A 27,393-nucleotide genomic window follows, 5' to 3' on the forward strand; every position below is an offset into this window, starting at 1 on the left:
CCAGTTCAGGGTCACGGTGGGTCCAGAGCCTACCTGGAATCATTGGGCGCAAGGCAGGAATACACCCTGGAGGGGGCGCCAGTCGCCAATCAACCTACCAACGTGTGTTTTTGGACTGGGAGGAAACTGGAGCACCCGGAGGAAATCCACGCAAACACAGGGAGAATACACCACACTCCTCACAGACAGTCACCCAGAGGAAACCCACGCAGACGCAGAGAGAACACGCCACACTCCTCACAGATAGTCACCCGGAGAAAATCCATGCGGACACAGAGACAACACACCACACTCCTCACAGACAGTCACCCGGAGGCAACACTACCTGCTGCGCCACCGTGCCGCCCAACCAGATTTCAACCAAAATGTATTTTATGGTTGACAATATGACATCAGTATAATGTTAAAATGCAACATGAATTTGGAACTTCATCAGGGCATCAATATTCATACATTGCAACACACCTTTCATACATATAACATTTAACAAGTCAAACAAGCAGTCCTAAAACCACAGATTCAGAAGCAGGTTTCTTACATCACAAACCCAAGGAACCAATCCCTGCAAAGTGAAGCTTTCAGGCTACAAGAGAGAAGGGGAGGGTTGGGTGGTGATATTAATTATGTATTTGTGATAAACGGAGGACAACGGTCGGGGGCGGGGTCATTTACACAGGGGCTGTTCAGTTCGATTCCCCTCGATATGAACGCGCCCTACGATTCTAGGGCAGTGACCGAGTGAGGGGTTTGAGACGCAGCCCAGTTGTTTCAGCCTACTAGTCGCACCTGAGCGCGGGGAGGCGAACCGGTTTAGGGCTAAAGGATCAAATGACGCGGCCGGAGACACCTGAGAGGAGTGTCAGTTTTAGCCAGAGCCGGGTACAGCGAGGGCAGGCTACATTCAGGCTCCCTGTGGGTAATAAAGAGGGCTGTTGTGGGCTTCAAAATGCTCGTTAAACCCAACGGCGGTCAAGGCAGCACTGTTTCACCTGAATGAAGCAGCTTTGGGAAGCGGAGATAAAGAGTTTTGTTGTGTCTCACAGCGTACGAAGCCCAGGTGAGTCAGGAGCACTCAGTGTGTGTCACATATCTCGGTTTCGCTGCGGTTTCTTGGGTAAAAATGTTCAAATATGTGGATATACCTCTTTTTTTTTCCCTGAAGCACCACAACATAAGAGATTTTACACTGCTCTTTGTGAGGAATTTGAAAGGCTTCACGTTACAAATAGACAGTCATTCTGTTTTATTCTGCTGCATAAAAGTTGTAGTAACCAGCCTGCTGCTATGTTTTAAAGAGAAAAAATACTTTTTAATTGTTATGTGTGTCATTCTAAATCTTACAGCTCAGAAGTGTTAACAGTGTTGGAGATAGGAACCAGACGTCTGAAGAGTATAGTGCCTCTAAAAGCTGCTGAGACAGTAACTGATAACACACAGAGCCTGATGATGGGGCTTTGTTTTAGAATAGGTCCAAGATAAGGTTTTGATCTTGAACATCTTTTATGTTGGTTTTTGCCCCATTTATCAACATTAGCTTTAGAAACTCAGGAAGTGCAGTGGTCAGAGGTGCAGAGGTCACGATGGCTGCAATGCAAACAGACATTTGATTTACAAATGCTTCTAAACAATGAGCCGTTTCATGTCAAACCAAAGGCACTGTTTACGTGTTAATGATTTAATTATTTAGAAAAATGGAGATCAATATGTGGCCTGTTTCCTTTTGTAATTCATTCATTTTATTAAAGATAAGGCGTTCTGTGCCAATTAAAGTGAAAGTTTCTCCAAGGCTTTGCGGAGCTGACGGGATCCTTGAGGAATAAGGATGTAATAGTTTACTTGCAGTGTTTGCTTTCGGGCCGAGTCACTGCCTGTTGGCGTGTTTTAGGTTTGGTTGCAAAAGCAGTGGCAATAAGACTAAAGAGGAGTGATCAGCACGTACTGTGTGAGCTGTGTACTTCATTTAATTTACTGTACATTGTTTAACATTGTTGACTTCCTTGTTCCTACACACTGTCCGTTTCATCACTGACCACACAGGAGCACTTTGTAGTTCTACGATTACAGACTCTAGTCTATCTGTTGCTTGCCTGCTTTGTCAGCTTTATTTTAAGGACCCCACTGTACCACCACTGAGCTGGTATGATGTGGTGTAACCCTGTCCACTCACGGTCCACTCTGTTAGCCTTGTTGGTCAGCCTGGTAGATGTAAAGTCAGAGACAGTAGCTCGTGTAGCTTCTGTAACGTGCGTCATCAGTGGTCACAGAATGCTGGTGGTCTGTCCTTGGACCAAGTTTTTAAAACTCAAAGCAGCCCTGCTGTGTCTGATCCAGTTTGGTCTGGTAGAGCGTAGTGGGTTAAGAAAACTGCTGAATGTTGTATCTCTAAATGTAAAACTAGATGAACTCTGGCAGTCAAGGAGAAAATGGAAACGTTTCCGGTCACGATGACAGACGTTCAGGTTTTTATCCGAGTGTCAGCCGAGAAAAACAAGGTGAACAAAAAGGGGTTGTTTTGAGTGCGCGAGAATAGCCGGCTGACACCCCGCCTCACTTCCTGCATGCCTGTCATTAAGTGTCAAAACAGCCCTTATAGTAGTCCTCACCGCCTCCACAGGTACACTGTAGTCTTTTTATGGATAAACAAGCTCACATGCTCATACACTCTTGTGAGCTGTCATTAGGCTCAGTATATCCAAACATCTTAGACATCTTCATCTGAAAACAAAGGTATTAAAGCAACACTAGGTAGTATTTTTTACCTTCAAATCACAACTACAAAATATTTGTTATGCTTCACTGATCTGTGATAGGGAGAACAGACCCTCTGTTTTTGCCATTCCAGCTTCAGCACGGCAGAAACTGCACTATGTAACTTTTGGAGGAGGGTAGGAAACCACGCACCGTTTCTTTTCCTCCCTCCACCGTGATTTAAGGACTGTAAAAACGAATTAAACTCTGCAATTGTAGGGAGTGCGACAAAACCGAATCTACTGTTCGTTAAAGTGGTAGGTGGTCCCCTCGTTGCTGTGGCAACAGTGTCTAACTTTCTGGACCATTGCTGTAAGGATTTGATTGCATTCTAGCATGAAAGCACAAGTGAGGAGGTGTACTGGTGTTATGATAGTGTGTGAGCTCAGGTGGTTTCTACTAAACTGTTAGATGCTGTTTGTCTTTAGCTGTTCATATCGCTACGTAATTAGGGGTTAGTTCAGATGCTGTGTGGCACGCCATCACTCCAGACAACACAGTTTCGCCTCTCCACGGCCCACAGTGCTGGAGGGGTTTTATACCTCACTGGCGGACACTTTGCTTTGTGCTCTGAGTTACTGGACGAGACATACGAGCTGTAGATTACAGGCAGATGTGTAAACTTACACCGTGCTTAGCGCCGACTTTCCGTCTGTTCAGTATCAGCATGTGTAAGATGTTAATGGCATGTGTAGTTTAATATTATGTTTCTGCGTTACGCACCAGACATGGCTGCAGGGGTTTGTTTACTTCGGAGTGAACAGTCCCGGTGAACTGTGTCTCAGATTTCTATCTTGATCTAGCATCAAGTAAAATAAACTTTAGCTTTTCTTGTTAGTTAGGTTACGTCATCAAAACCCACTCACACCCGTTTAAAACAGGTTGATGAGCTACACACCCCCCCTCCCCCCAATGTCCCACACTGCGTGGGGGTGACCAACAGAAATTGTCCTGAATTACTAGGAAATGATAGTATTCCATTAATATCTAATCACAATTATCCACACTTTCACACACTCATCAGAGGTGTGTTCTGTGTGTTGTTGGTGTCCGAGACGTGAACACACACCTAAACACGGAGATATTTCCATGTCAGTTGGAGATTTTTGGCGTGGAGGTGTGGTACCACTCTGAGCTGGTGTTTCTCTCATTCTTATCTCAGCTCTGCTCAGTAATGCCTTGTATGAGCGGACGTGGAGTCAGGAGAATCCTGTCCAACATTTTTCAGTAGCCATCCCACGTCCGTATCACACCCCAAACTCCGCCTCCTCTGTAACCAACAGAGGATTTTATTTCACAAAAGAGTGGATTCATATTTAAATAAAGTATAATGAATGGCAGTTTGTCTGAATATGGTCTTTTTAAGGGAATACAGTCTTGAATTGAACTGATATGCTTGGGCTATGTGTATAAATGCTTGTATACACACTGCTGACAGTGATGGGGACCTTTGATCTTGATCTTTAGAGGCGGACTAACCAGTCTTATGAGGTGTGTACTGTTTTAAAAAAAAGCTTTAATGAAGACAGTCGATTTACTGATCACTGTGTACCGAGGCCTACTGCTGTAGCCCACTTTCTCCTTGTTGTTTGCCTCACTATGAATCCTACTCTATAGAAAGTTGTGGTCTTATGGGAGAAGGCGCTGAAAACAAGCCCCATGTGTTTACTGTAATGCACATGATACAGGCAACGTAATGCCACTGGTGTTGCAACAAAACGTTATCTTCAGATAGCTCTAAATCATTGTTTGACTGAAGTGCACATTAAACAAATGAACAAAGTGATTCTACGTTGACAGTGGCAACGTTTTGATGTGAAACTTTTGTAGTTTGTAAAAGTATATTAAATGTTACTGATTTTTAAATAAAGTTGTAATATTCCAGTATCGAGAACATTGGGCCTCCCCTGAATTTGAAGATACCGTCTTATCTCAGTTAGTTCTAATCTCTTTTGCCTCCTATTTCCACTTTGTATTCAATGGAATCATCGTCATCTAATAGTTTTGCTTTTATTTTGCTGTAGTATGTGGCCAGCCGCACCTGAATGACCAGTTATCTCTCAAGTCTCAAGCTTGATTCAACATAAACAGGAAGTGAAAATGACTTATGAACATGATTATTATACGCAAAGCTATTTAACTTCACTAGTTTAACTGTTTCTTGAGAGGCAAAGGCAACAACAGGTGCGTGACAATAATAGATCATCAGAGCGGTGCAGTAGAGTGGAGTTGATAGTAAATAGGAATTACAAAAGCAAGTGTACTGTCTTTGAGAATGTCAACCAACTGACTGCTAAAATGAAGACTAAGTGTAAATGAACCTGTGTTTGTTTGTTAACGTGTTTTATTTCCTTTGGTCACTAGAGGGCAGCAACGGTTCCCTGTCCAACAACACCCTGAGACCTGAACCTGAGTTGATGCACATGGTATGTATATTATCACACTTATCACAGGGTTGCTCTACTGAGAGTTGATATTAATATTAAAGCTATTTGGCATGTAACGACTTCCTAGATATTTAAATCCGACACTGATAGCTCATTTCTGCTGAACACTTTTATACTGCACCACTGCTAATATCCTTAATTGTAGCTGAAAAAACAACAGAGCAATATGTGAACGCCTAAACAGTTTTATTTTCTCTCTCCGATGCTTTTCAGATGATCAGCAGCCCTCACCCTCTCCGTATCCGTATCCCTGACTCCAACATGGCTCACAGTCGCTGCGTGCCCTGTCCGGCACCTCCACCTGCCTCACCAACGTCACCATCCACTCCTCGCTCTCCCCGCCGTCCCCTGGCTTCTCCTTTTCTCCCCGTGCGGAGGATGAGCCTGAAATTGTCCCTGGCTGGACTTCAGATCGGGCAGCCCTCCCGTAACCGCAGACACAGCTGGCAGCCCGGCGCGATGATGAGCGCTCAAACACAATATGAGCAGCGCAGGTAGATGTGCCAGTACAAGTGATATGAAATAGGAGTAGAATGTGAGGAATATGGGTGGCGCGGTGGTGCAGCAGGTAGTGTCGCATTCACAGAGCTCCGGCGACCTGGAGGTTGTGGGTTCGAGTCCCGCTCCGGGTGACTGTCTGTGAGGAGTGTGGTGTGTTCTCTCTGTGTCTGCGTGGGTTTCCTCCGGGTGACTGTCTGTGAGGAGTGTGGTGTGTTCTCCCTGTGTCTGCGTGGGTTTCCTCCAGGTGACTGTCTGTGAGGAGTGTGGTGTGTTCTCTCTGTGTCTGCGTGGGTTTCCTCCGGGTGACTGTCTGTGAGGAGTGTGGTGTGTTCTCTCTGTGTCTGCGTGGGTTTCCTCCAGGTGACTGTCTGTGAGGAGTGTGGTGTGTTCTCTCTGTGTCTGCGTGGGTTTCCTCCGGGTGACTGTCTGTGAGGAGTGTGGTGTGTTCTCTCTGTGTCTGCGTGGGTTTCCTCCAGTTGACTGTCTGTGAGGAGTGTGGTGTGTTCTCTCTGTGTCTGCGTGGGTTTCCTCCAGTTGACTGTCTGTGAGGAGTGTGGTGTGTCTGCGTGGGTTTCCTCCGGGTGACTGTCTGTGAGGAGTGTGGTGTGTTCTCTCTGTGTCTGCGTGGGTTTCCTCCGGGTGACTGTCTGTGAGGAGTGTGGTGTGTTCTCTCTGTGTCTGCATGGGTTTCCTCCTGGTGACTGTCTGTGAGGAGTGTGGTGTGTTCATCCTGTGTCTGCATGGGTTTCCTCCGGGTGACTGTCTGTGAGGAGTGTGGTGTGTTCTCTCTGTGTCTGCATGGGTTTCCTCCAGTTGACTGTCTGTGAGGAGTGTGGTGTGTTCATCCTGTGTCTGCATGGGTTTCCTCCGGGTGACTGTCTGTGAGGAGTGTGGTGTGTTCTCCCTGTGTCTGCGTGGGTTTCCTCCGGATGACTGTCTGTGAGGAGTGTGGTGTGCTCTCCCTGTGTCAGTGTGGGTTTCCTCCGGGTGACTCTCTATGAGGAGTGTGTTGTGTTCTCTCTGTGTCTGCGTGGGTTTCTTCCGGGTGACTGTCTGTGAGGAGTGTGGTGTGTTCTCCCTGTGTCTGTGTGGGTTTCCTCCGGGTGATTGTCTATGAAGAGTGTGGTGTGTTCTCTGTGTCTGCGTGGGTTTCCTTTGGGTGATTGTCTGTGAAGTGTGTGGTGTGTTCTCCCTGTGTCTGCGTGGGTTTCCTCTTGATGACTGTCTGTGAGGAGTGTGGTGTGTTCTCCCTGTGTCTGCGTGGGTTTCCTCTTGATGACTGTCTGTGAGGAGCGTGGTGTGTTCTCCCTGTGTCTGCGTGGGTTTCCTCCAGGTGACTGTCTTTGAGGAGTGTGGTGTGTTCTCCCTGTGTCTGTGTGGGGTTTCCTCCGGGTGACTGTCTGTGAGGAGTGTGGTGTGTTCTCTGTGTCTGCGTGGGTTTCCTTTGGGTGATTGTCTGTGAAGTGTGTGGTGTGTTCTCCCTGTGTCTGCGTGGGTTTCCTCTTGATGACTGTCTGTGAGGAGTGTGGTGTGTTCTCCCTGTGTCTGCGTGGGTTTCCTCCAGATGCTCCGTTTTCCTCCTATGGTCCAAAAACACATTGGTAGGTGGATTGGTGACTCAAAAAGTGTCCGTAAGTGTGAGTGTGTGTCGCCCCGAGGAAGGATTGGTGCCCTCTCCAGGGTGTGCTCCTACCTTGCGCCCAGTGATTCTGGGTAGGCTCTGGACCCACGCGTGAATGAATGAATGTGAGGAATATGCTGGAATATTGAAGGAACATGCAAAAGGTGAATTCTACATCATAAATCTGATTCACTCGCTCCAGTACAGTCCATGGTTTGAGATTTAGTGGCTTCAATATTGGAGAGATGTTCTTCAATTGATATGATCCAGGCTTGGTGTTACTGGAAAGTTATTTTCCTCTGAAACCTGCACCAGAAGAAAATAATCGATGGCTGAATTCCTTGCACACTTTGATCCTCACTTTTTTCCCTAGAAAGGGGGAGTGAAAGAGGGCAGGGCCGAAACGAGAGAGAGTGAGAGAACTATGTGTCTCCATTGTCCACCTCCTCTCTCACTCCTTTGTTCCAGCTCACATTGAACTCCATTGTCAGAGTGAACAGAGGTCAAGCTTTGTGCTACCTCAGACCAGCGAAGATAGAACAGCAGTGTAGATTTAGGGCACAATGGAGAACATCCTTTTACGGGTCGCGATTGCCGCGTTCGCTCTTGTGGCGGCCGTTGGACTGGGGGTTTTGTTTGCATTTGCCTACTTAGTGATATCAGCAGTGGTCTGCGGGACACTGGCAGTGTTGGCAGTAGTAATTTGTGTGTGGGTTTTATTTAAAGGTAAAGTGTCGCGACAGGGCCCTTACTGTGTCTATGTGAGCACCGTTTAGAAGAGTCTTTGCAAGTAGAGAGGTGATAGAGGAGAGAGGTAATCATTAGATGATCGTGATGTGATTGGTTTGTGGCTTTGTGTGGGTTATGTTTGAAGAACAATCACATTAAAAGCCTCTAAGGTTGGTGTGTTGTCACATATGGAAAGTTAGGGCTGGGCAATATGATTATACATCGTTAATATTGTTATGTTACATTACAATACAGTTTTCCTTAGTGTAACATCAGCAACCACAGTACATTTGCATGGAACGTGTAATAAAAAGCAAGGTAAATGCTGTGTTTATACTAAAACAGATACAGGTTGCTTTTACATTCGTTTGGAAGTGCATTGGGGGCGGCACGGTGGCGCAGCAGGTAGTGTTGCAGTCACACAGCTCTAGGGGCCTGGAGGTTGTGGGTTTGATTCCCGCTCCAGGTGACTGTCTGTGAGGAGTGTGGTGTGTTCTCCCTGTATCTGCGTGGGTTTCCTCCAGGTGACTGTCTGTGAGGAGTGTGGTGTGTTCTCCCTGTGTCTGCGTGGGTTTCCTCCGGGTGACTGTCTGTGAGGAGTGTGGTGTGTTCTCCCTGTGTCTGCGTGGGTTTCCTCCGGGTGACTGTCTGTGAGGAGTGTGGTGTGTTCTCCCTGTGTCTGCGTGGGTTTCCTCCAGGTGCTCCGGTTTCCTTCCACAGTCCAAAAACACACGTTGGTAGGTGGATTGGAGACTCAAAAGTGTCCGTAGGTGTGAGTGTGTGAGTGAATGTGTGTGTGTGTGTTGCCCTGTGAAGGACTGGCGCCCCCTCCAGGGTGTATTCCTGCCTTGCACCCAATGATTCCAGGTAGGCTCTGGACCCACCGTGACCCTGAACTGGATAAGGGTTACAGACGAATGAATGAATGAATGAATGGAAGTGCATTGCATTTGAAGAGAGACAGAACTGGTTGTTTTTCTCGTTAGATCCGTGAGTAACTAGAGAGAAGACTCATCCTTGACGGGTCATTTTTGATGATGTATGGCACTCACACTGGAAATCAAAGTTTTTTCAGCTTAAACCCACAGTTTAGAGTGAAGTTGTTTGTTGTAGAGAGCATGTAAACAACAGCAACCAGAGAATGTGGACCTGCAGGTATCTGACTGGATGTCAGCAAGTTATTATCATTATTTTATGAATCATTTTCTAGGAGTGCTTTGATTTTAGCCCTGGACTATTTATTGATGATTTATTTTTGTAAAATGGCACATGAAACACCATTTTCTTTCTCTTTCTTTCAGTGTGAGTCTTGAGGCTCTGGACCCTCTGGAGATGGAGAAGGTTCAGTACGGGGGTCTTGGGACACGGGACCCAAGGCGAGCTCCTATAACCCACTACGCAGAGGATATGGAGTCTCTGCTGTCTCTTGCTGAGGAGGAGGCAGGTTCAGACTCCCAGATATTCACTTTCACAGCGGTATGTCATTTTCATTTGAGGTGATTATAGAGTTATGTGTCATGGTTGTGAGATATAGTGGCATGGTTAATTGGCCTGCATTGTTTCAACCCAGTTTACATTTATTTGATTAAGTGAAAACTTTGATTCATCACAACACCCACAAAAATCATCTGCTTGCCGTTGGTTGCAGGGTTTACACATTTCCACGTCCTATATCTGCAATGCCAGTATTGCACAAGGCCTACGTTGTGATAATGATTAGCAACCTACGCAGCTTTGACTTGAGGAAGCAACTGCTATAATTTGACAGTTTGATTGAAGGAACGCACTGGAGAGTCTGAAATATGACCCCTGGACACCAAGCGGTGCATATGTCTGTGTGCATGTGGCTGTTGTGTGATTTGGGACCAGTGTATCTGTCTTGTGGGTGTGTATGTATGTATGTGTGTGTGTGTGTGTATTCTGAGTGCGATTCATGCTTTTGTGTGTTTTATAGGACGCAGCCACTCTGAAGCAGGGCTACAGTGCCTCAGTGCCGTCGCTTTGTGCCATACCCAGCAAATGCCAACCAGCCCATACCAACCAGCGCCCGCGTCCTCACGCCCAAGGTAAACCAGCCACGGTGCTTAAGTCAACAATGCACACTGAGAGAGGGCCAATAAAATCTCTCACTAATTCACGGTGGACTACTGCTCACTCTCACAGAACGTACTGTAATTTCTCACAAAGTAAACTGACTTTTATACCTGAGCATGCCTAAGGTTCAGTATGGTGTATGCACCCATTTCTTAAAAAAATACAAATTTAGCAGATCATTAAATATTCAAAATAGACAAGGAGAGTGCAGTCACATACATTTATTTTCAGATGACCCTAGGCTACACAGATATGTTACAGTTCCATTCACATAATCAAAAATATGGTATTTTTGGATAAAATATTAACTTTCTTTTAATATTAATTTTTTATGATACAGATGCTCAATAAATAAAGCTATGGTATATTTTTAAAAATTATTAAACCAGATAAAGACCAAATAAATTAAATTTCTTTTTTCTTATTTTTTTTATAATATAACATTCATTCATTCATTCATTATCTGTAACCCTTATCCAGTTCAGGGTCACGGTGGGTCCAGAGCCTACCTGGAATCACTGGGCGCAAGGCGGAAATACACCCTGGAGGGGGTGTCAGTTCTTCACAGGGAGAACACACTCACACTCACACCTACGGACGCTTTTGAGTCACCAATCCACCTACCGTGCGTTTTTGGACCGTGGGAGGAAACCGGAGCACCCGGAGGAAACCCACGCGGACACAGAGAGAACACACCACACTCCTCACAGACAGTCACCCGGAGGAAACCCACGCGGACACAGAGAGAACACACCACACTCCTCACAGACAGTCACCCGGAGCAAACCCACGCAGACACAGGGAGAACACACCACACTCCTCACAGACAGTCACCTGGAACGGGTAGGTGGATTGGCAACTCAAAATAAGTGTCCGTAGGTGTGATTGTGTGTTTGAAGGGCTGGCTCCCCCTGCAGGGTGTATAACTACCTTGCGCCCAATGATTCCAGGTAGGCTCTGGACCCACCACGACCCTGAACTGGATAAGTGCTTACAGATAATGAATGAATGTATAATATAATATAAAATCATGAAATGTGTATATAAAAAAATCAATTTTTAACTCTTGTTTTAACTTTTGTTCTTGGTTAGATTCAACTTAAAGGCTTTGTTCTTTCTCCTCTAAGTTTAATGGGTTTTTGGAAACTTGAGGACACCAAAGTGATTTAGTCTTCTGCAAAACATGTATTTAATAGCCATCTGCCTGGAAATAAAGTGAATTAAGGGTGGTTTCTTCCTTTAACACAGTACTGAATGCGCGTCTTCCCTGAGGACCATTTCCCTCTTTGTGTTTTCATCAGGCTGTAGGTTCGTGTAGTATCTTAGCACAGTGTGTTAGCGTGTCTTGGTGTGTGAGTACTTCATGTAGTGTGTATGTGCAGTTATGCGGAAGCGGTCTTCCTGTATTTGTTCTGCTGAGTTTGTCATTAGCGCCCTTAAGTTGTACACACTGCTCATTTCTCACATCCCTCTCTTTCTCTAAAGGAGCTTGTGAGGACTCATGAATTAATGTGTTTCAGTTGTACAAGAGTTAGCGTTTGCATTGAGAATTCGATCACAAGAGCTTCAGTTATTTAGAGTGACGTTTCATGTGTGAGGGGCTATAGGTCATTGACTGTGTTTAAGGACTTCTGTGCGACTGAATAGAGGATTGTGTCTTATATATATATTGTTTTAAACAGAGTCCTCCCTCAACTCTTTGCCTAGAGGATCCACACAGAGGTAAGCCTAAGCTTTTTTATATAGAGAGAGAGATGGAGCTGAGATGTTAAAGGCATTATATGGCAAGTCAAACTCTCTGGTAGCCACTGAGTGCAGAGTTGTGTGTGTGTGTTTTCTGTCAGTGTGGATGCGGAGCTGTGTGGAGAGCTGCGGGGGAGTGAGGAGAGGACGGAGGGTAAAGGGGTTCGGAGGCAGGACAACGGAGAAAAGTCCGGCAGCCTGCGCTCCCTCGTACGTAGTTTCAGCTTCCTGAGCAAGATGGCCGGCAACCGCAAGGTAAGACACAGTTTCACACAGTTGAGATCAAACTGGGTTCGCTTATTAATTAATTAATTAATGTTACAGTGTGTGTGTGTGTGTGTGTGTGTATATATATATATAAAATAAAATGCACATGGACGGTGCTGTGTATTTATGCAAATTTATGCAAATGAAGGCAGGTCAAACACCATATATGTACATGTATGACTAATACATACATATTATATTCACCATTTCTGCATTTCCTCTGAAATTAAGAGGAAGTCTGCGCCTCTTTTCTATTGTTTCTGAACTGACAAGGTTCTCCACTGAGATGTTAAACCATTGTTGACAGTTCTGGAAGCGTTAGTGAGGGTAGGTGTTGATGTAGGAGGATTAGGTCCGAATCCCAGGGGCATCATTCCTCACAATGCAGTTTTAACGCTCCACGGCCAAATGGCAAAGCTAAACATTGACTGTGGTGACCTCTGGCTTGTGTGCTGCTGCTCCACAGATTCACCTTTTCTACTGGTCTATTTTATTATGGACATTAGGCAGTGGGTGCACCTTGAAGGTGTTAACTGACTGATCAGAGCGAGTCATACGTTCAACACAATGTAAGGAACAGACTTCAGTGATGTCATTAAAAGAATCGAGATGTAATAGTTTTGTTTTGACAGCACAGAGGGCGAGGGAGGGGGAGTGTGGGAAGGAAAGAGAGAAGGGAGGAGTGAGTGAGAGAGAGAGAGAGAGAGAGAGAGAGAGGGGTGGACTTCCCCTTCCCCTGCATTCATTCAGTGTAGAGGAAGCTGCCTGGTTTCTTGTAAACTGTGTATGAAACAAAGAGGAGAAGAAAACTCAAACTGCACTGAAATAAGGAGCTCTGGTTGAACACTAATGACTAAGTGTTGTGAAGCTATTAGAGCAATCTTTTGATGATAATTCTGTATGCAGGCACAGGTTTGATTTTTCTTACTGATGGAACAAGCTGGACTTGACTGTGAACTGAGAACGGTAGCTTGGTGTATTGATGTCGTCTGACCAGGAGGGGGCAGCCATGTCTTTTTTGTGTGTGTGTGTGTGTGTGTGTGTGTGTGTGTGTGTGTGTGTGTGTGTGTGTGTGTGTGTGTGTGTGTGTGTGTGTGTGTGTGTGTGTGTGTGTGTGTGTGTTCCAGGTTTTTGTCTTAAATCAGACATTATTTAAGGTTTTTCCTGCATTAACAGCCTCTACTCATTTGTGTTAAAATATGTAGACAATACTTTAAAACATTGCTGTGAGTATTTGAAGGCATTTGGTAACAAGAACATCAGTGAGGTCTGGTTCTGATGTTGAATGATGAGTTCTGGACCTCAGAGTGTACTCCAGCTCATCTCAAAAGTACTGGATAGAGCTCCACCACTCTGCATTGCTTTATACACTTGTCTTTTTGGTTTATTATTGTTTTTATTTGTGTAAAAATATACATTTGCGTCGAGTGAATAGAGAAGTGCTGAATATACGTGTGAGGGTGAGTTAATGTGGATTCTCCTTTTTAATAGCCACTGATATTCAGATCAATCAGTTACTGTATGATTTATTAAGTTCTGAACGTGGTGTACATTTAGGGTACGTGTTTAAGTAGTTATTTTAAACTCAATTTTTATCATTTATTGCATTGTTATTCTCTGGGCGGCTGAGTGTTGCGTTCTGCTCGCGGTCAGCTTTTTTCAAATAAAACAATGACATCATCAGCTGAACAAGAAGAGTGCTGTAACAAGAAGATTACAATTTTAGATCTATTTCTAGCTTCAGACACCATCCTGTGTGTGTGTGTGTGTGTGTGTTTTTTCTCTGTGTGTTTGTGTGGAGCGGTGTGATTTGACAGCGCTGCTTAGTCTCCTCCTTACAGTCTCCTCCTACCAGGAAATGAGCACGTGGAATCTGCCAACACCACTGGCCTGCCACATATCTCTCTCTCTCTCCTCTCTCTCTGTGTGTGTGTGTGTACATCTGGTAGGACCATTAGTGTGTTTTATAGCTATCTGAGGGTGGTATAGATTTTAAAAGAATGTTGGAATAGAAATTGTCATAGATTTTTATATTTTTTCATCATATTTCTTGTCATTTACTGACATACAAAATTCCATACATATATTTGAAAATAGCAAATAAATATAAGCATCAGCACATGAATTGATGCTAATTAGACACTAGCAGGCACTAAGAGTTTTGGCCAAAGCATCCCTATAGAAATATTTTCCAAACTGTTTTCAAAATGTTGTGTGTCTATTGGGAGTAGCCGGCCGTCTGTGTTTTTTTTTTTTTTTCTCTTCCCTTCCCTCAGGCTTTGAGCCTCAGTTCTATTGGACAAGAATACACAGACAAAAAGTGTACCTCAGGACTCTATAAATGCACATTCATTTCACAAATAGAAATGGTTTCAGAATGACTGGTGCTAGAGGTCTGTTTTGGTTTTGAAACCTCTGTTTTGGTATCACTCTGTAACAAGGAACTCCAGCTCAGTTTATGCACTGCATTCGACTTCAGCTTCCAGTGTCGTTAGCTTCATGAAGAGGTAATCCTGATAAGACTGAAAACTATGAGTAAACAGAGAAGTTTATTGCCCAGCGACGTCCAGTGAAGTTGCCTTGGTGCATATCCATCACTGACTTTACAATGGCACTTTTATTCAAGACGCGATAAATCATTTTTAGCGTCAGAACATTGCGAACCAAATGTATGAAAGAGATTTATTTCTGTTGTATGTTTACTTCTTCTACACATAGCACTTCACATATGGTAAATCACCTTGTAGTAAAAAGTAAATCAAAGTAAATCACCTTGTAGTAATCCTGAGGTGCGGACTCTGATCTAGTCGCATAAAATCAGGCGAATGTGTTTCAATACTACAGCCTGCACATCTGGAACTCATGTGTGTAGGAAATTTATGAGCTTGGGGGAATGTATCTGTGTTTATTAACAGCTCAGGGGGACATAAGACATAAATTCATATTCACTGTCTGAGGAGTGTGGTGTGTTCTCCCTGTGTCTGCATGGGTTTCCTCCGGGTGACTGTCTGTGAGGAGTGTGGTGTGTTCTCCCTGTGTCTGCGTGGGTTTCCTCCGGGTGACTGTCTGTGAGGAGTGTGGTGTGTTCTCCCCGTGTCTGCGTGGGTTTCCTCCGGGTGACTGTCTGTGAGGAGTGTGGTGTGTTCTCCCTGTGTCTGCGTGGGTTTCCTCCGGGTGACTGTCTGTGAGGAGCGTGGTGTGTTCTCTCTGTGTCTGCGTGGGTTTCCTCCGGGTGACTGTCTGTGAGGAGTGTGGTGTGTTCTCTCTGTGTCTGCGTGGGTTTCCTCCGGGTGACTATCTGTGAGGAGTGTGGTGTGTTCTCTCTGTGTCTGCGTGGGTTTCCTCCGGGTGACTATCTGTGAGGAGTGTGGTGTGTTCTCCCTGTGTCTGCGTGGGTTTCCTCCGGGTGACTGTCTGTGAGGAGTGTGGTGTGTTCTCCCTGTGTCTGCGTGGGTTTCCTCCGGGTGACTGTCTGTGAGGAGTGTGGTGTGTTCTCCCTGTGTCTGCGTGGGTTTCCTCCGGGTGACTGTCTGTGAGGAGTGTGGTGTGTTCTCCCTCTGTCCGCGTGGGTTTCCTTCGGGTGACTGTCTGTGAGGAGTGTGGTGTTTTATTTTATATTATATTTTTATTTAATATATTTATTTTCTACATCATTAGAACACAGGAGATGGCTATGACATTGAGAGAAACTTCCACAGGCAATGGACCAGTGGAAATGTGGCATAATATATATATATATATCTTTACATTAACTTACAGTAAAAGCAAGGACCTTTTTTTTTTGCCTTCTGTAAATTTGTCATTTTTGCGATACGTGTTTTTCTGGACAGTAAAATATACTCACTCTTCACTTTTCAATGGCTTCAATCTGGCAACCTCTGTGATTTTGCGTTTTAATGTGAAAGTGGCGTGTTTGTGTGGTAGTGAGAGTGTCGTCTCCAGACTGTGTGAACTTTGTAGAGTTTGTGTGCTAAAGTTAAGCCATTCAGGCTGCAGAGGGTTGAGAACTGCCCCCTTCCTGCAGTTTCCCCCCTCTTTCTCAGCTCTCTCACTCACAGCTGGGCAATTTCTTCCTCGGGTGGCAGGATTGCATCAGCAAGGCCGACAAGTCCCATCCCCCCTCCTCCGTCCTTCCCTCTCTCTCTCACTCTCTCTCTCTCTCTCTCTCTTGCTCACTCACTCTCTTTTTTTCCCCCTCTCTTTCTGTCTCTTTCTCTCCATCTACATCTCTCTCAGCTCATCCCTGGCTCAGAATCCTCCTCTAGGATTTATCTGGACACAGAGTTGTACACGAAACAAACCCTAGCGCCCTGCAGCGGATATTAAACTCAATAAAGGCTGCAGCAGGTTGTGTACAGACCCCTGTAAAATATTATCAGAGCAAATTTGCTTAGCATTATCAGGGAGCACTGCTTCATTTTCGGTTGTATAGTAATAAACCGTCCTGTTTACTCGTCTCAGTCCAATATTATAGACGTGTCAATAAAAGTAGTGCATCTCATTAGACCAGAAGATAAACTGGATGTTAAAGCTTAACCAGTAAAAAAAATGGTGATGGCGCTTTTGACTCTTTTTCTTTTTGTGACATGAACGTGTTTCCTCCCAATGGTTTTCTAATGCAGTTACTGAACTATGTATTTAATCCCATAGTGGGTTTCACATTCACGTTTATAGTCAGTGGCTACACTTGTTTAAAAGGCAGCATTCATACGACTTCTAACACCTTCATGAGCCTTTAATAGCGTGACACAAACCTATGTAAATCCAAAGCATTTTAAAGGCATTATAATGGAATTATGTCATTTCATTTCGCAAAGTATAATGACAATGGACGGTTGTTTTAATAATTAAAGTTAAATGTTTATCTGCCGTCGTGAAAGGCTTATGTAACAAAAGTTAAGTGTAAACACGTGAATGCCATTCGTCAGTGAGTTTTATAAATGTGTGTACTTATCACATCTGTACGGAGAGATTTCTACAGAAACAAAATGGCACTAAAGAATGTTCCACTGACCTATGAGTGAGAAATGACTAATAGTGAGTTACCCCAGGCTTCTGTTATTGCTTGTAATAACTATAATTTCTAAAAGTGTATGTTAGGGAGATAAGCAGCCCTGTATATACCTGCATTAGCTGAGGCCCAGACCTGGGAAAGGCCTGTGTACCATATTAAAAACCTGAGCAGATGTTATTTGTTAGTCCAGAGCTGCATTCGCGCTCATACGGAAAGGCGCAATGGTTTTCACATTCATGTTGGAAGTTAAACTAATCCACGAATGCATGTCCAAGCCGTATTTGCCCAAATGGCTTCATGAATCATGTTGAATTATGTGGGTTTTACTGAAGTACAGCAAGATGTGACACGCGTTAAATTAGTGATGCAAATCCCAAGTGCTCCTTTTCTTATCAATGAAACAAAACTTGTGCAACTGTAGGGCGGGGCGGGAAATGGTGTTTTTTGATGTCCACAGTCAGTTTGATGGGAAAAAGGCTGTATTTGTCATTTTATCACTTGCAAATTTGTTACAATTGAGGTGTTAGGAAAAAGAGAAGGATTGGTTGAATTGAAGGTCACAGAAAATGACATATTGCTATGCTATATTTTGCCATATCTTTCTCTCTCGTTTCTTACTCCTGTCTCATTTTCTCTCTGTGTGTGTGTGTGTGTGTGTGTGTTCAGACAGACACCTGCACTCTATCTCACTTCATTAACAACCCACAAACCTAACACACTTTGTAACACTCCACAGCACAATGCAGAGCTTTCACACATCGATGCAGAGTACACCATTCCAATGAATCTCGCAGAAGGTCACATGATCAGTTGTTTTACTGAGACCAGCTAATTAAAGGAGTGTAATCAGGTGCGTTCTGGCCTGAAAGGACTCAAACCCAGCAGCCACACCAGCCCTTTGCGGATAAGATTGCCCAGTCCTGATCTAATGGGACAAGTGACCGTCTCTCAAGAGCTAGCATTAAGGTGAACGTTTTCAAATTGAACTTTAAATTACAGTATTTCCGTAACGCGTCAGTAATGACTGCTGCCTAGAATAGCTGAACTCACTCATTAGAAGTGTGTGGGACTTATAATGTGTGTCAGGAGGTGTGAGGATTCCTACACGTGGCTAAATTATAGGCATTTTAGTTTAATGATCTTCACCCTAAGGAAGGCAACAGTGGCCAAGCACTTTTAAGTTGTTAATGCTTGCTGACAGTCTCTAAAGAGACTTGACCATGGCTCTAGGCTTTAAGAGCAAGAACAAAGCTGAAAATAGGATCAGGGATGAAACCCCACACAGACAGCGCCCCCTCTTTTCTGTTGTCCTCTGTCTTTTACAGTCTCGCATACACAACACCTGTCTTGTCTTACCTCCGCTTACGATGCGTGGGCATCTGAGAAAGACAACTTTAGACTGCCGTACAAAAGAAGAGGGTGAATGGAAAGTGACTCATGAGAGAGAGAGAGAAGGAGAAAGAGATATCTGTTCAGTCTATAGCTGTGGGTTACTGTGGGGTTTCCAACAGACAGGTTGAAGTGGGCTGTAATGCCAAGAGGATGATATTAGCTAGCATAATTCCACCACCAAACATGATGCATTATCATAAACACAGTCTGGGGAACATCATACGCAACAAAATGGGCAAAGGTTCATCAGAATATGCCCTATCTAAAATGTCTTTGCTGCGGATTTATAGCCCAATGGTGGGGTGGCTGCATAAACGTCTAGAAAATGTTTGATTGAGCATGGTTAGACTGGATTAGACTCCTCCATAATGTCCAGTCTTGTCTCATGTTTTTCTTTGTAGACCATATAAGTTGTCACATTTCGACAATAACCAGAAGAAAAAGTAGAGGATGTATATATCTATAATGTATTCCGATTTTAGAATAGCCCCACCCACTCGTCTGAGTCTCTCCAATCACAGAGATGGGCCTGCATTTATGTGAGAGTGCAAAGACTAGGTTAAATGCAACAAAACAAACATGGAGGAATAAGAGCGCTGAGTAAAAATGGAGAAAACGAGAGGGGGAAAGTAAACGAATTGCAGGAAACTTCCAAAACCCTGAGCATCTCACTACTGTGCGCTCAGGTCGGATTGACCAGCGAGTGGCTCTTTATGCTTTAAAGGGATAGGTGCTGAAACCGGCCATTATGAACAGGGCGTTTTTAGACCGGGAGAGGTAGGTATTGTTGTGGTGTTTTTTTATTTTTAATTATCAGACATTTTATCTTAGATTTTCTCTTGCTTTAGTATGCTGTAACAGGGAAAATTAAATTGTGCTTTTATCATTGGCCATAACGGATGCTACTAGGTTTACACACGCAATTAGATTCATGATTCAAATGAGACAAAGCAGGATATTAAACCACAGAGAGTAAACACAACCTGAGAAAACAATGTTTAAAGGTTAAATCATGATTTCACTGGCCTTATAATGAGAGACAATAGGCTCTGATAAAGTAAAGTGAAGCTTTGTTGAGAAACTCAACTCTCCACCAGATGCAAATGTAACCAACCAATCAGTGAAGAAATATTTAGTGTCTGAAGTTTGCTTCTTGTGTTTATTTACTGAAGCTACAGGGTAAAGAGACGTCTACAATTGTGGGGAATGTCAGTTTGTTTACATTCCAAAGCTCAGCGTCTTTTAAGGTGGAATGGTATGTTTGAGAAGTAAAACATGGCTGTACGTTTTTATTCACTGTTTGAATTGTAACTTTTTATATTGTTTAGTTTTGTAACACTTTCGGGAACGCAGTTAGCTGTCTTTTTACAATCCTGAACGTCACCTTTAATGAAACTCAGAAGTAACTGATACGTACAGTACACTCCACTCAATAGCATTGTGCAAGCCGCATGCCTAAATCATCACACACTTGCATCATACTGGGTTAAGTTGCTCAATCATCTCAAAGGGTTTGGTTATTGTCAGGACATTGTCATGAACATTCATATCTCTGTGGTGCAACACATTTGGGAAAAAACATATTTTAAATATTTTACAGTGTTCATTGGTCCATTCATTGTGAACATTAGAGAAATGATGACCTGCATATGGGCTTAGGGCCTTTGACATGACCGTGTCTTGTTGACCCTGGGTTCTGAGATATACCACTAAACTTAACTTCATTTAAATGAAGAGAGATTGAGAGATGCAGAATATAACTCATAAAAGTAACAAATAAATGAAAGAGAGATATCACACAGAAGCTGTAGTTTGAGGCATGGACCATCTAGCTTTACCCAGCTGAATGCAACACGTCAGTAAACACGTCCACAATGCTATATGTACTTCTGCAAATTCCCAGTGAGAAGAAGTGGCTTTTTTTGACTGAAGCCATTTTTGAGTCTCTAAAATGCAGGGCGTGCCCTCCCTGGCTAACTTTAGACGAGGCTGTGTTTTTGTTGGTTTCCTATCAGCCAAACATCAGCCTTTATCACATAAACTTTAGTCCTCTGTTGTATGGTACGGTGTTGTAGTTTTTAACAGGTACGTATTCCGTCTAATTAAACATGTATCACAAACTGAACACAGCTTTTAGATAAACATTGCAGTTTCTGGTGGTCAGTGTGCAATATCCATAGCTTTTTATAACCTTTCCCTTGATTTTAGTTAAAAAGCACTTTTGCCTCCTGAAATATCAAATTACCAAAGATGGGCTTATGATGGAGTGTGAAGAAGCATTTATAAGTATACAAATATAAAGGTTTTTTATTTACAATAATGGTTTATTAAAGGGGCACTAGACAATCTTCAAGGTACGGGAATTCTGTCAGCAACTTGGGAACTACAGTAATAACATTCATTCATTCATTATCTGTAAGCGTGTATCCAGTTTAGGGTCGCAGTGGGTCCAGAGCCTACTTGGCATCATTGGTCGCAAGACGGGAATACACCCTGGAGTGGGCGCCAGTCATTCACAGGGCAACACACACACACACACACATTCACTCACACACTCACACCTACGGACATTTTTGAGTCACCAATCCAACTACCAACGTGTGTTTTTGGACTGTGGGAGGAAACCGGAGCACCCGGAGGAAACCCACGCAGACACAGAGAGAACACACCACAGTCCTCACAGAGAGTCACCCGGAGGAAACCCACGCAGACACAGGGAGAACACACCAGTCCTCACAGACAGTCTCCCGGAGGAAACCCACGCAGACACAGGGAGAACACACCACAGTCCTCACAGACAGTCACCCGGAGGAAACCCTCGCAGACACAGGGAGAACACACCACACTCCTCACAGACAGTCACCCGGAGGAAACCCACTCAGATACAGAGAGAACACACCACACTCCTTACAGACAGTCACCCGGAGGAAACCCACTCAGACAACAGGGAGAACACACTACAGTCACAGACTCCTCACTCGGAGCGGGAATCGAACCCACAACCTCCAGGTCCCTGGAGCTGTGTGACCGTGTGCCGCCCTACAGTAATAACAGAGTTTTTATTTATTTTTTTTTTGTTTGTTTGTTTTGCCTCTTCCAAATCCTGCCCTTGAACCAACAAATCTTTCATCCCCTTCATATTTAAAAAAAAAAATCCATCCAGTAAAGGTTCGACCAGTGCTCGCTCTTGTCTTATTGTGTAACTTCTCATAATATTTTGGCATCGTAGCCTGTTTTTACCTCACAGTTTAAGCGTCTGTTGATGTTGGCCGATTAACAGAATCTGTCATGTTTCCAAACTATAAACACAGAGATGGGGGCAAAATAATAGGTGTTGATATCTGCTGAAATAATTGCACAGCAATTGACTTGAGACCAGTGTCAACAAAACATGCTCTACATAAACAGATACAGCTGTATTCTCAGACACAGAAGGCTTTCATCACGTTCTTCATAATTTTCAGTTTATTTTTACTGGTTAAAACAGGAAATCTAATTGCCTAATTCAACTTGAATGTAGAGGGACCAATAGAAATGATCTTTAAAGAAAACAGATGTGCTTAAAATTAGAATATGGACAAAATAAAATTAAACACTGCACACTGTAGTTATTATATTTTATTTATTATTATTTTTAATTGTATAAATGGGAAAAGAAGCTGCATGGCTACTTGGTTACTTTCCAGGGGGCAGTCTCCTGCACTCTGATTGGACAGAAGTAGGAAGGGGCGGTTTAGATGCGTAGGGGGCGTGGTTACATTAGCTTGGGAGAGAGAGAGAGACAGAGAGGCTACCGGGGTTTCCTGTGTGAAGAGAAGAAAAGTGTCTGCAGCAGCGGAAGAAAAGTGGATGGAGAGCTGTAAACGCATGATAATAATACTGGATTAACCACGGTTTGGACTCTCTCGGACCTCCACACTGAAAATCCACCGCGCTTCCGGTTCGGTCAAAATTAGATTCAATCTGAGGTCCAAATGCTCGGCATGTCCCGTGTTACGGACCCGTTATCAAAAACGCGTCAAGACAGAATGAAAGAGATCAACTCCAGGGTGAGTTTTATTCGGTGTAACATTTATATGCAGCATCACTGATTAAAAGGTGTTTTCAGTGCATTTCCTTTCAACTTACACCTAATGTGTACATCCTCTTACAGCTAATGAATTATTATATGATATTTATATACACATTATTACACGGGTGTGTGTCCACCGACAGCTAACATGGGTTTTGGTACTTTTTATTCCTCTTTAGACCGATGCAGCACTTTTTTAAAAAATAAATAAATATATCTTTAATTCGGGGCGGATAAATGCTTTTTTTTTTAAACTAGATTTTAAATGTTTTATATGAGTTTTCCTCATTTTTTTTATTTCACTTTCCTATCTTAAATGTGTCTGACCATGCCGTGTGGAAGGAAGCATGGCGAGGGCTCCTTGTCCATTGTTATTTTTTTCCGCACCCGTTTTTACACAAGCCCCGCCCCCTTTGATGTGATTGGCTGCCGCTGAGGTTAAGTACAAAGTCCTAGCCAATCACAGCACAATATGTACAGACACCCGTTGGCAATCCCCGGTGTAGAGTCAGGGTTTACCGTAAAATGAGTGGGGAAAAAAACAACAACGCGTCAATGGCACATGGAAGGAGTTGATGTTTTATATATATATATATATATATATATATATATATATTATGTATATATACACACACACATTACACAAAGAATATTAAAGAATGAAGAATTGTGTAATGTGTTCTTTCACACAGAAAATCAACCAAACTTTTGGCCATGGGCTCTCAGACTTTGCGTAACACTGTATAAATGGAGTTCTTTCTTCCGCCTTGGCCATATCTCAATACTTTAGTGTGTTTTGACTGTGATTATATTGACTCAGTATTTAGTGCATAGGAAGTGAGTGTGATAGTCGCCATGGAAACCCTGCAAGTTCATCAGTTGTCTTTGGGGGTTGCGCAAGTAACATATTATAGAAGTACCCTGTGTGTTTTGAGATTTCCTAATAAAAGACAAAGCTGGTGTGTCAGGTAACCAGGTGTGAGTCTACCTTTGGATTTAAAGGAAGTGGATTAGCCTACAGTAAATACAGTCACCTATTGTGGCTTTATAGAACCTCTTACTGTTAACAGAGAGGTAAAAGGAAGTTAAAGGAACACTCCATAGTTGTATTTGCCCTATTTTGCCCAAAAATTCAACTTTAATACACTACAATTTTCTCAAATTTCTCTGTACTTTGGAAAGTGTAGAAAACATATGCTAGCGTTATATGCAAGTCGTAGTAGATGGACGTTCAATATCTTGAATTTAGCCTTCGATATTCCTCTTCCAACAGATTTTTCACATCAAGAGCATGTGAAATGAGATTGAAAGTGCAGATTATATGGTGTGGAGTAAACATGTTCAGTTATTACCAACCCAATCGGTTATAATATGAAATGGGCACTGAATGAGTGGCTCAATGACAATGGCTAAGATAACTTCAATGTCAGTCTGTAGGGAAAAGCACTTCCAGAGTTTGGGACAGAATAGGATAGATTTCAGATTCATTCTGTGTCCTGATCATGGCCAGATTTGCTATTTTGAGTGCTTATTCATAGCTTAAACTATTTACTTGAGCGATACCATCTGTCTGTGTAATCGTTTAGCGTGCGCAAACTAAAGGTGGATAATTGAGCTCCAGAGAGCTGGCTTGTCTGTTAAGCTCACACTCGCAGCAGAGGTGTTCAGGAAGCTGGAACAACATCCTGGGGAGGATTTATACATTCTAGACTAACTATCCATCTTTGGCTTATCACCATGAAACAAACGCGAGATGCTGTAAAAGACTGATGTTTAGTGTGAGGTGTGCTGTGACTGTGTTTAGGCCCTGATCATTTTTGTATCAAACTAAACCCGTACCTCCCCACCCTGCTCAGATAAAGTCATTTTGAAACAAGAACAAGGAAACAATATATAAATAACTGTGTTTTTTTTAATTGTGCCAGCTAAGAATAATACTTAACGTGACAAAACCTACATACTCTTGGTTTGAGTGCCCCAGAATGCGCCTGTGGCTCCTCATAATGCACCACCTCCCAGACAGAATGCCCAGACACTTTTCTGTATAGGCTGAACCCTTTTTAGCCCATTTTCCTAGGGGCAGAGAGTGCAGAAAATCGTCTATGGGGACGCAGGAGACACAGAGGGGATTGTACCCAAGGCCCGGGGCTTAGACATGAGACAGTAGGCATGCACACACACAAACAGAGAACTAAAAGAGAGCTAACAAACCTCTTATTATTACTGGAGCACTTGCAGCGTTGACTTCACCTCTCTCTTGTGCCCAGCGCTTCATTTCAGTGCCATGCATCGTCTCATAGAGCACCTCCTGAATCGGCCCTCTATCTGACTGTGACTTACACTCGCGCCCTTGTACCAGATATAATGGTGGCACGCTGTTCCATTAATAACAGCATGAACAGAAAGAGTACATCGCTATATATTTAACGTACTGCTGGTTTGAGTGGAATTAGAGGAGCCAGGGCTTCATAACTCTGCAAATTACAGCTGTAGGAGGATTAGTTTTATCTGGGAAGGTACTGTAATTAAAGTGATTACTGTCATTTTAATCCATTGTGAATCTGCCATTTCCTTAGCTTTTGCAGTCCGACGGCCGTAACTGTGAAATTATCCTATTACAGCGAGAATCTTCAGTGCATAACCTCTGTCTGTATAATTGTGCAGTGATTTTTAATTCAGTGTGAATCCAGGTTGAATCTACAGCATGTGTTACATTTACAGTTTGAGTGAATGTGCTTTTGTTATTACAAGGACCCATAATGATCGAGGCTCAGTGTGTTTAGATTGTGTTTATTTCTTTGTATATCTCAGTGTTCACAGCTAGAAGTCGGCGGTTTTGAGGCCCACACAATGATCGTATGAATGCACCTTTACAACAAGTAGAGACTGATGTGTTTAGCTAGTCACACTTAGCCCAATGACCCTGGGTCAAATGCCCTTTTACCCCCTGTGGGTGTTGACACCTCTGGATGGTTATGAGGCCATGGGGATTTTGTTTGGGTTATACTTTTCACATCCTGCTTTCATGTAGGAGGGGTTTCTGCCTGTGACTCAGTTATAGGCTGTTTTAGCAGAAATGAGTCAACTCAGTACATTTCAGGAAGGCGTATCTGACTATGAGGGTAGGGCGGGCAATATGAAAATGACTTATGTGGATATACTAACAACGTAAAGAAAGCTTAAAGAACCCTGACCCTGATATATATATGTATATGTATAACATCGCCCATTCTTACTGTAACTCATTCGAACCGTATGGTCATATCTTTTTTTTTTTTTTTTTTTTTTTTTACACCATGTGTGTGTTCATGTTTACCCAGTTCTTTGTGTACGCTCAGTGTGTGAATGTGTGGAAGTTCCAAGAACAATAGGCCGAGCATTACCCTGGCTGACCCAATCCCGTATTGAGCGTGTATAATGTCCCAGACAGGGCACACCACCGCTATTTATTAACTAATTAATTCACACGGTAAATCATCTTTTTCACTTCCTCAGGCCAGTGTTGTGACAGAAAAACAACACAACACTTGGTTCCTGTAGATGCCCAGTCAGAGGAGTGTCTTTCAAGTGTTCCTTCCATTAAAAAGCAACTGTAGCTTGGTGCTGTGTGACATTTGACATGCACTGGTGTGATGTAAGGACCCCCAGAGCCCCGACAGGCTACAGCTGACACACAGCTGCCACCAGTCAGTTGTTATTTATTGTTAATGTTAGTAAACGGACACTAAGCACTTTCTGTATGAGGTTGTAGTGACTAAATGGTGACAATTGGAGCGAGCCCTTAATTCTAACTAGACTTTTAGCATTTTGGTGCTAAGCTAACAATAGCAACATGTCATAGAGGTGCTGTTTTTACATTCTTAACAAGTGACTGGTCTGAAAACGCCTGGTATTCAGAGTCTGTGGTGTATCTAGGACTTCCAGAAGGCCTAGAATGATGTTGTCTCCCAATTTGGACCCACCCATTGGAAATCAAAACATGGCTGGTTAATTTCACTGTCAGTGTTTGTTCCTGTTTAATGTGTAAGGCCTTCTGTTCAGCTGGTGAAGTCACTTGGACCTCTGTAAAGACCTTGAGTCTTCGTCCCTAGGTTGTAGTGTCCGGTCATTAAGTGTAATGCAGGCAATGACCTTGGTTATAAAAAAAAAATAGCCCTGCTTTAGTTATTTATAGCTTTGTTTTATTTGTGATGGACATTTTCCCACGTATTTCAGATTAGGTGTTCAATATTCATTACTTGCGTTATTAATTCTACAATTAAATAGATCAATCAACGGTTATCTCACTACTGTAGAACCCTGCTTTATGGCCAAAGCCCGAGTTGCCACAACAATGAAGAGATAAGGCATATTTCCCCAGCCACAAACGTTGTTCATATCATGTTGGTGGTTCATGTGCTTGGCTGCTCATCTGTGACCTGAGCCTGTTTAGTAAACTTTGAGTAATTCTTTCCTCCTTCGTGAATAATGTGGGTGAAAACGCTTTAGCTTGATGTTGCTAACTGTCTGTGAGAGAACGGCAGGTATAGAACCCAAACCTACACGGATAATTAAATAGAACTCTCCCACCAAACACGGCATGGTACGGCCTCTAAAGCTGCTCCCCGGTCTTTGTCAGAAGCAGTAAGTGGAGACGGGTGAAATTGTCCAGAGCGAGGGGAAGGTGCGGGTGGGGCGGAGGGTCAGGTTGCTATGGGGCCCGTGGAAAGGCCAGTGGTTAATGAGGATTAAAGAACAGACAGAGCTTGAAAATGTAGGAGTCTTT

At 43.4% G+C, this 27,393-nt stretch overlaps 1 protein-coding gene across 1 annotated transcript in view; it reads left to right on the plus strand.

The window, feature by feature from the left end:
• Positions 1-852: 852 nt before the first annotated feature.
• Positions 853-27,393, plus strand: part of LOC136675913 (rho guanine nucleotide exchange factor 2-like) — a 61,371-nt gene continuing 34,830 nt past the window's right edge. Inside the window, exons 1-7 of the mRNA XM_066652717.1 lie at positions 853-1,057; positions 5,113-5,174; positions 5,409-5,689; positions 9,348-9,522; positions 10,001-10,112; positions 11,823-11,862; positions 11,985-12,138. Of these exons, the coding sequence (XP_066508814.1) occupies positions 994-1,057; positions 5,113-5,174; positions 5,409-5,689; positions 9,348-9,522; positions 10,001-10,112; positions 11,823-11,862; positions 11,985-12,138 (888 nt within the window). The 5' untranslated portion in view covers positions 853-993. The remainder of the gene's footprint in view (positions 1,058-5,112; positions 5,175-5,408; positions 5,690-9,347; positions 9,523-10,000; positions 10,113-11,822; positions 11,863-11,984; positions 12,139-27,393) is intronic.

The sequence above is a fragment of the Hoplias malabaricus genome, chromosome X1 (assembly GCF_029633855.1).
Source record: "Hoplias malabaricus isolate fHopMal1 chromosome X1, fHopMal1.hap1, whole genome shotgun sequence".
Taxonomy (NCBI): domain Eukaryota; kingdom Metazoa; phylum Chordata; class Actinopteri; order Characiformes; family Erythrinidae; genus Hoplias; species Hoplias malabaricus.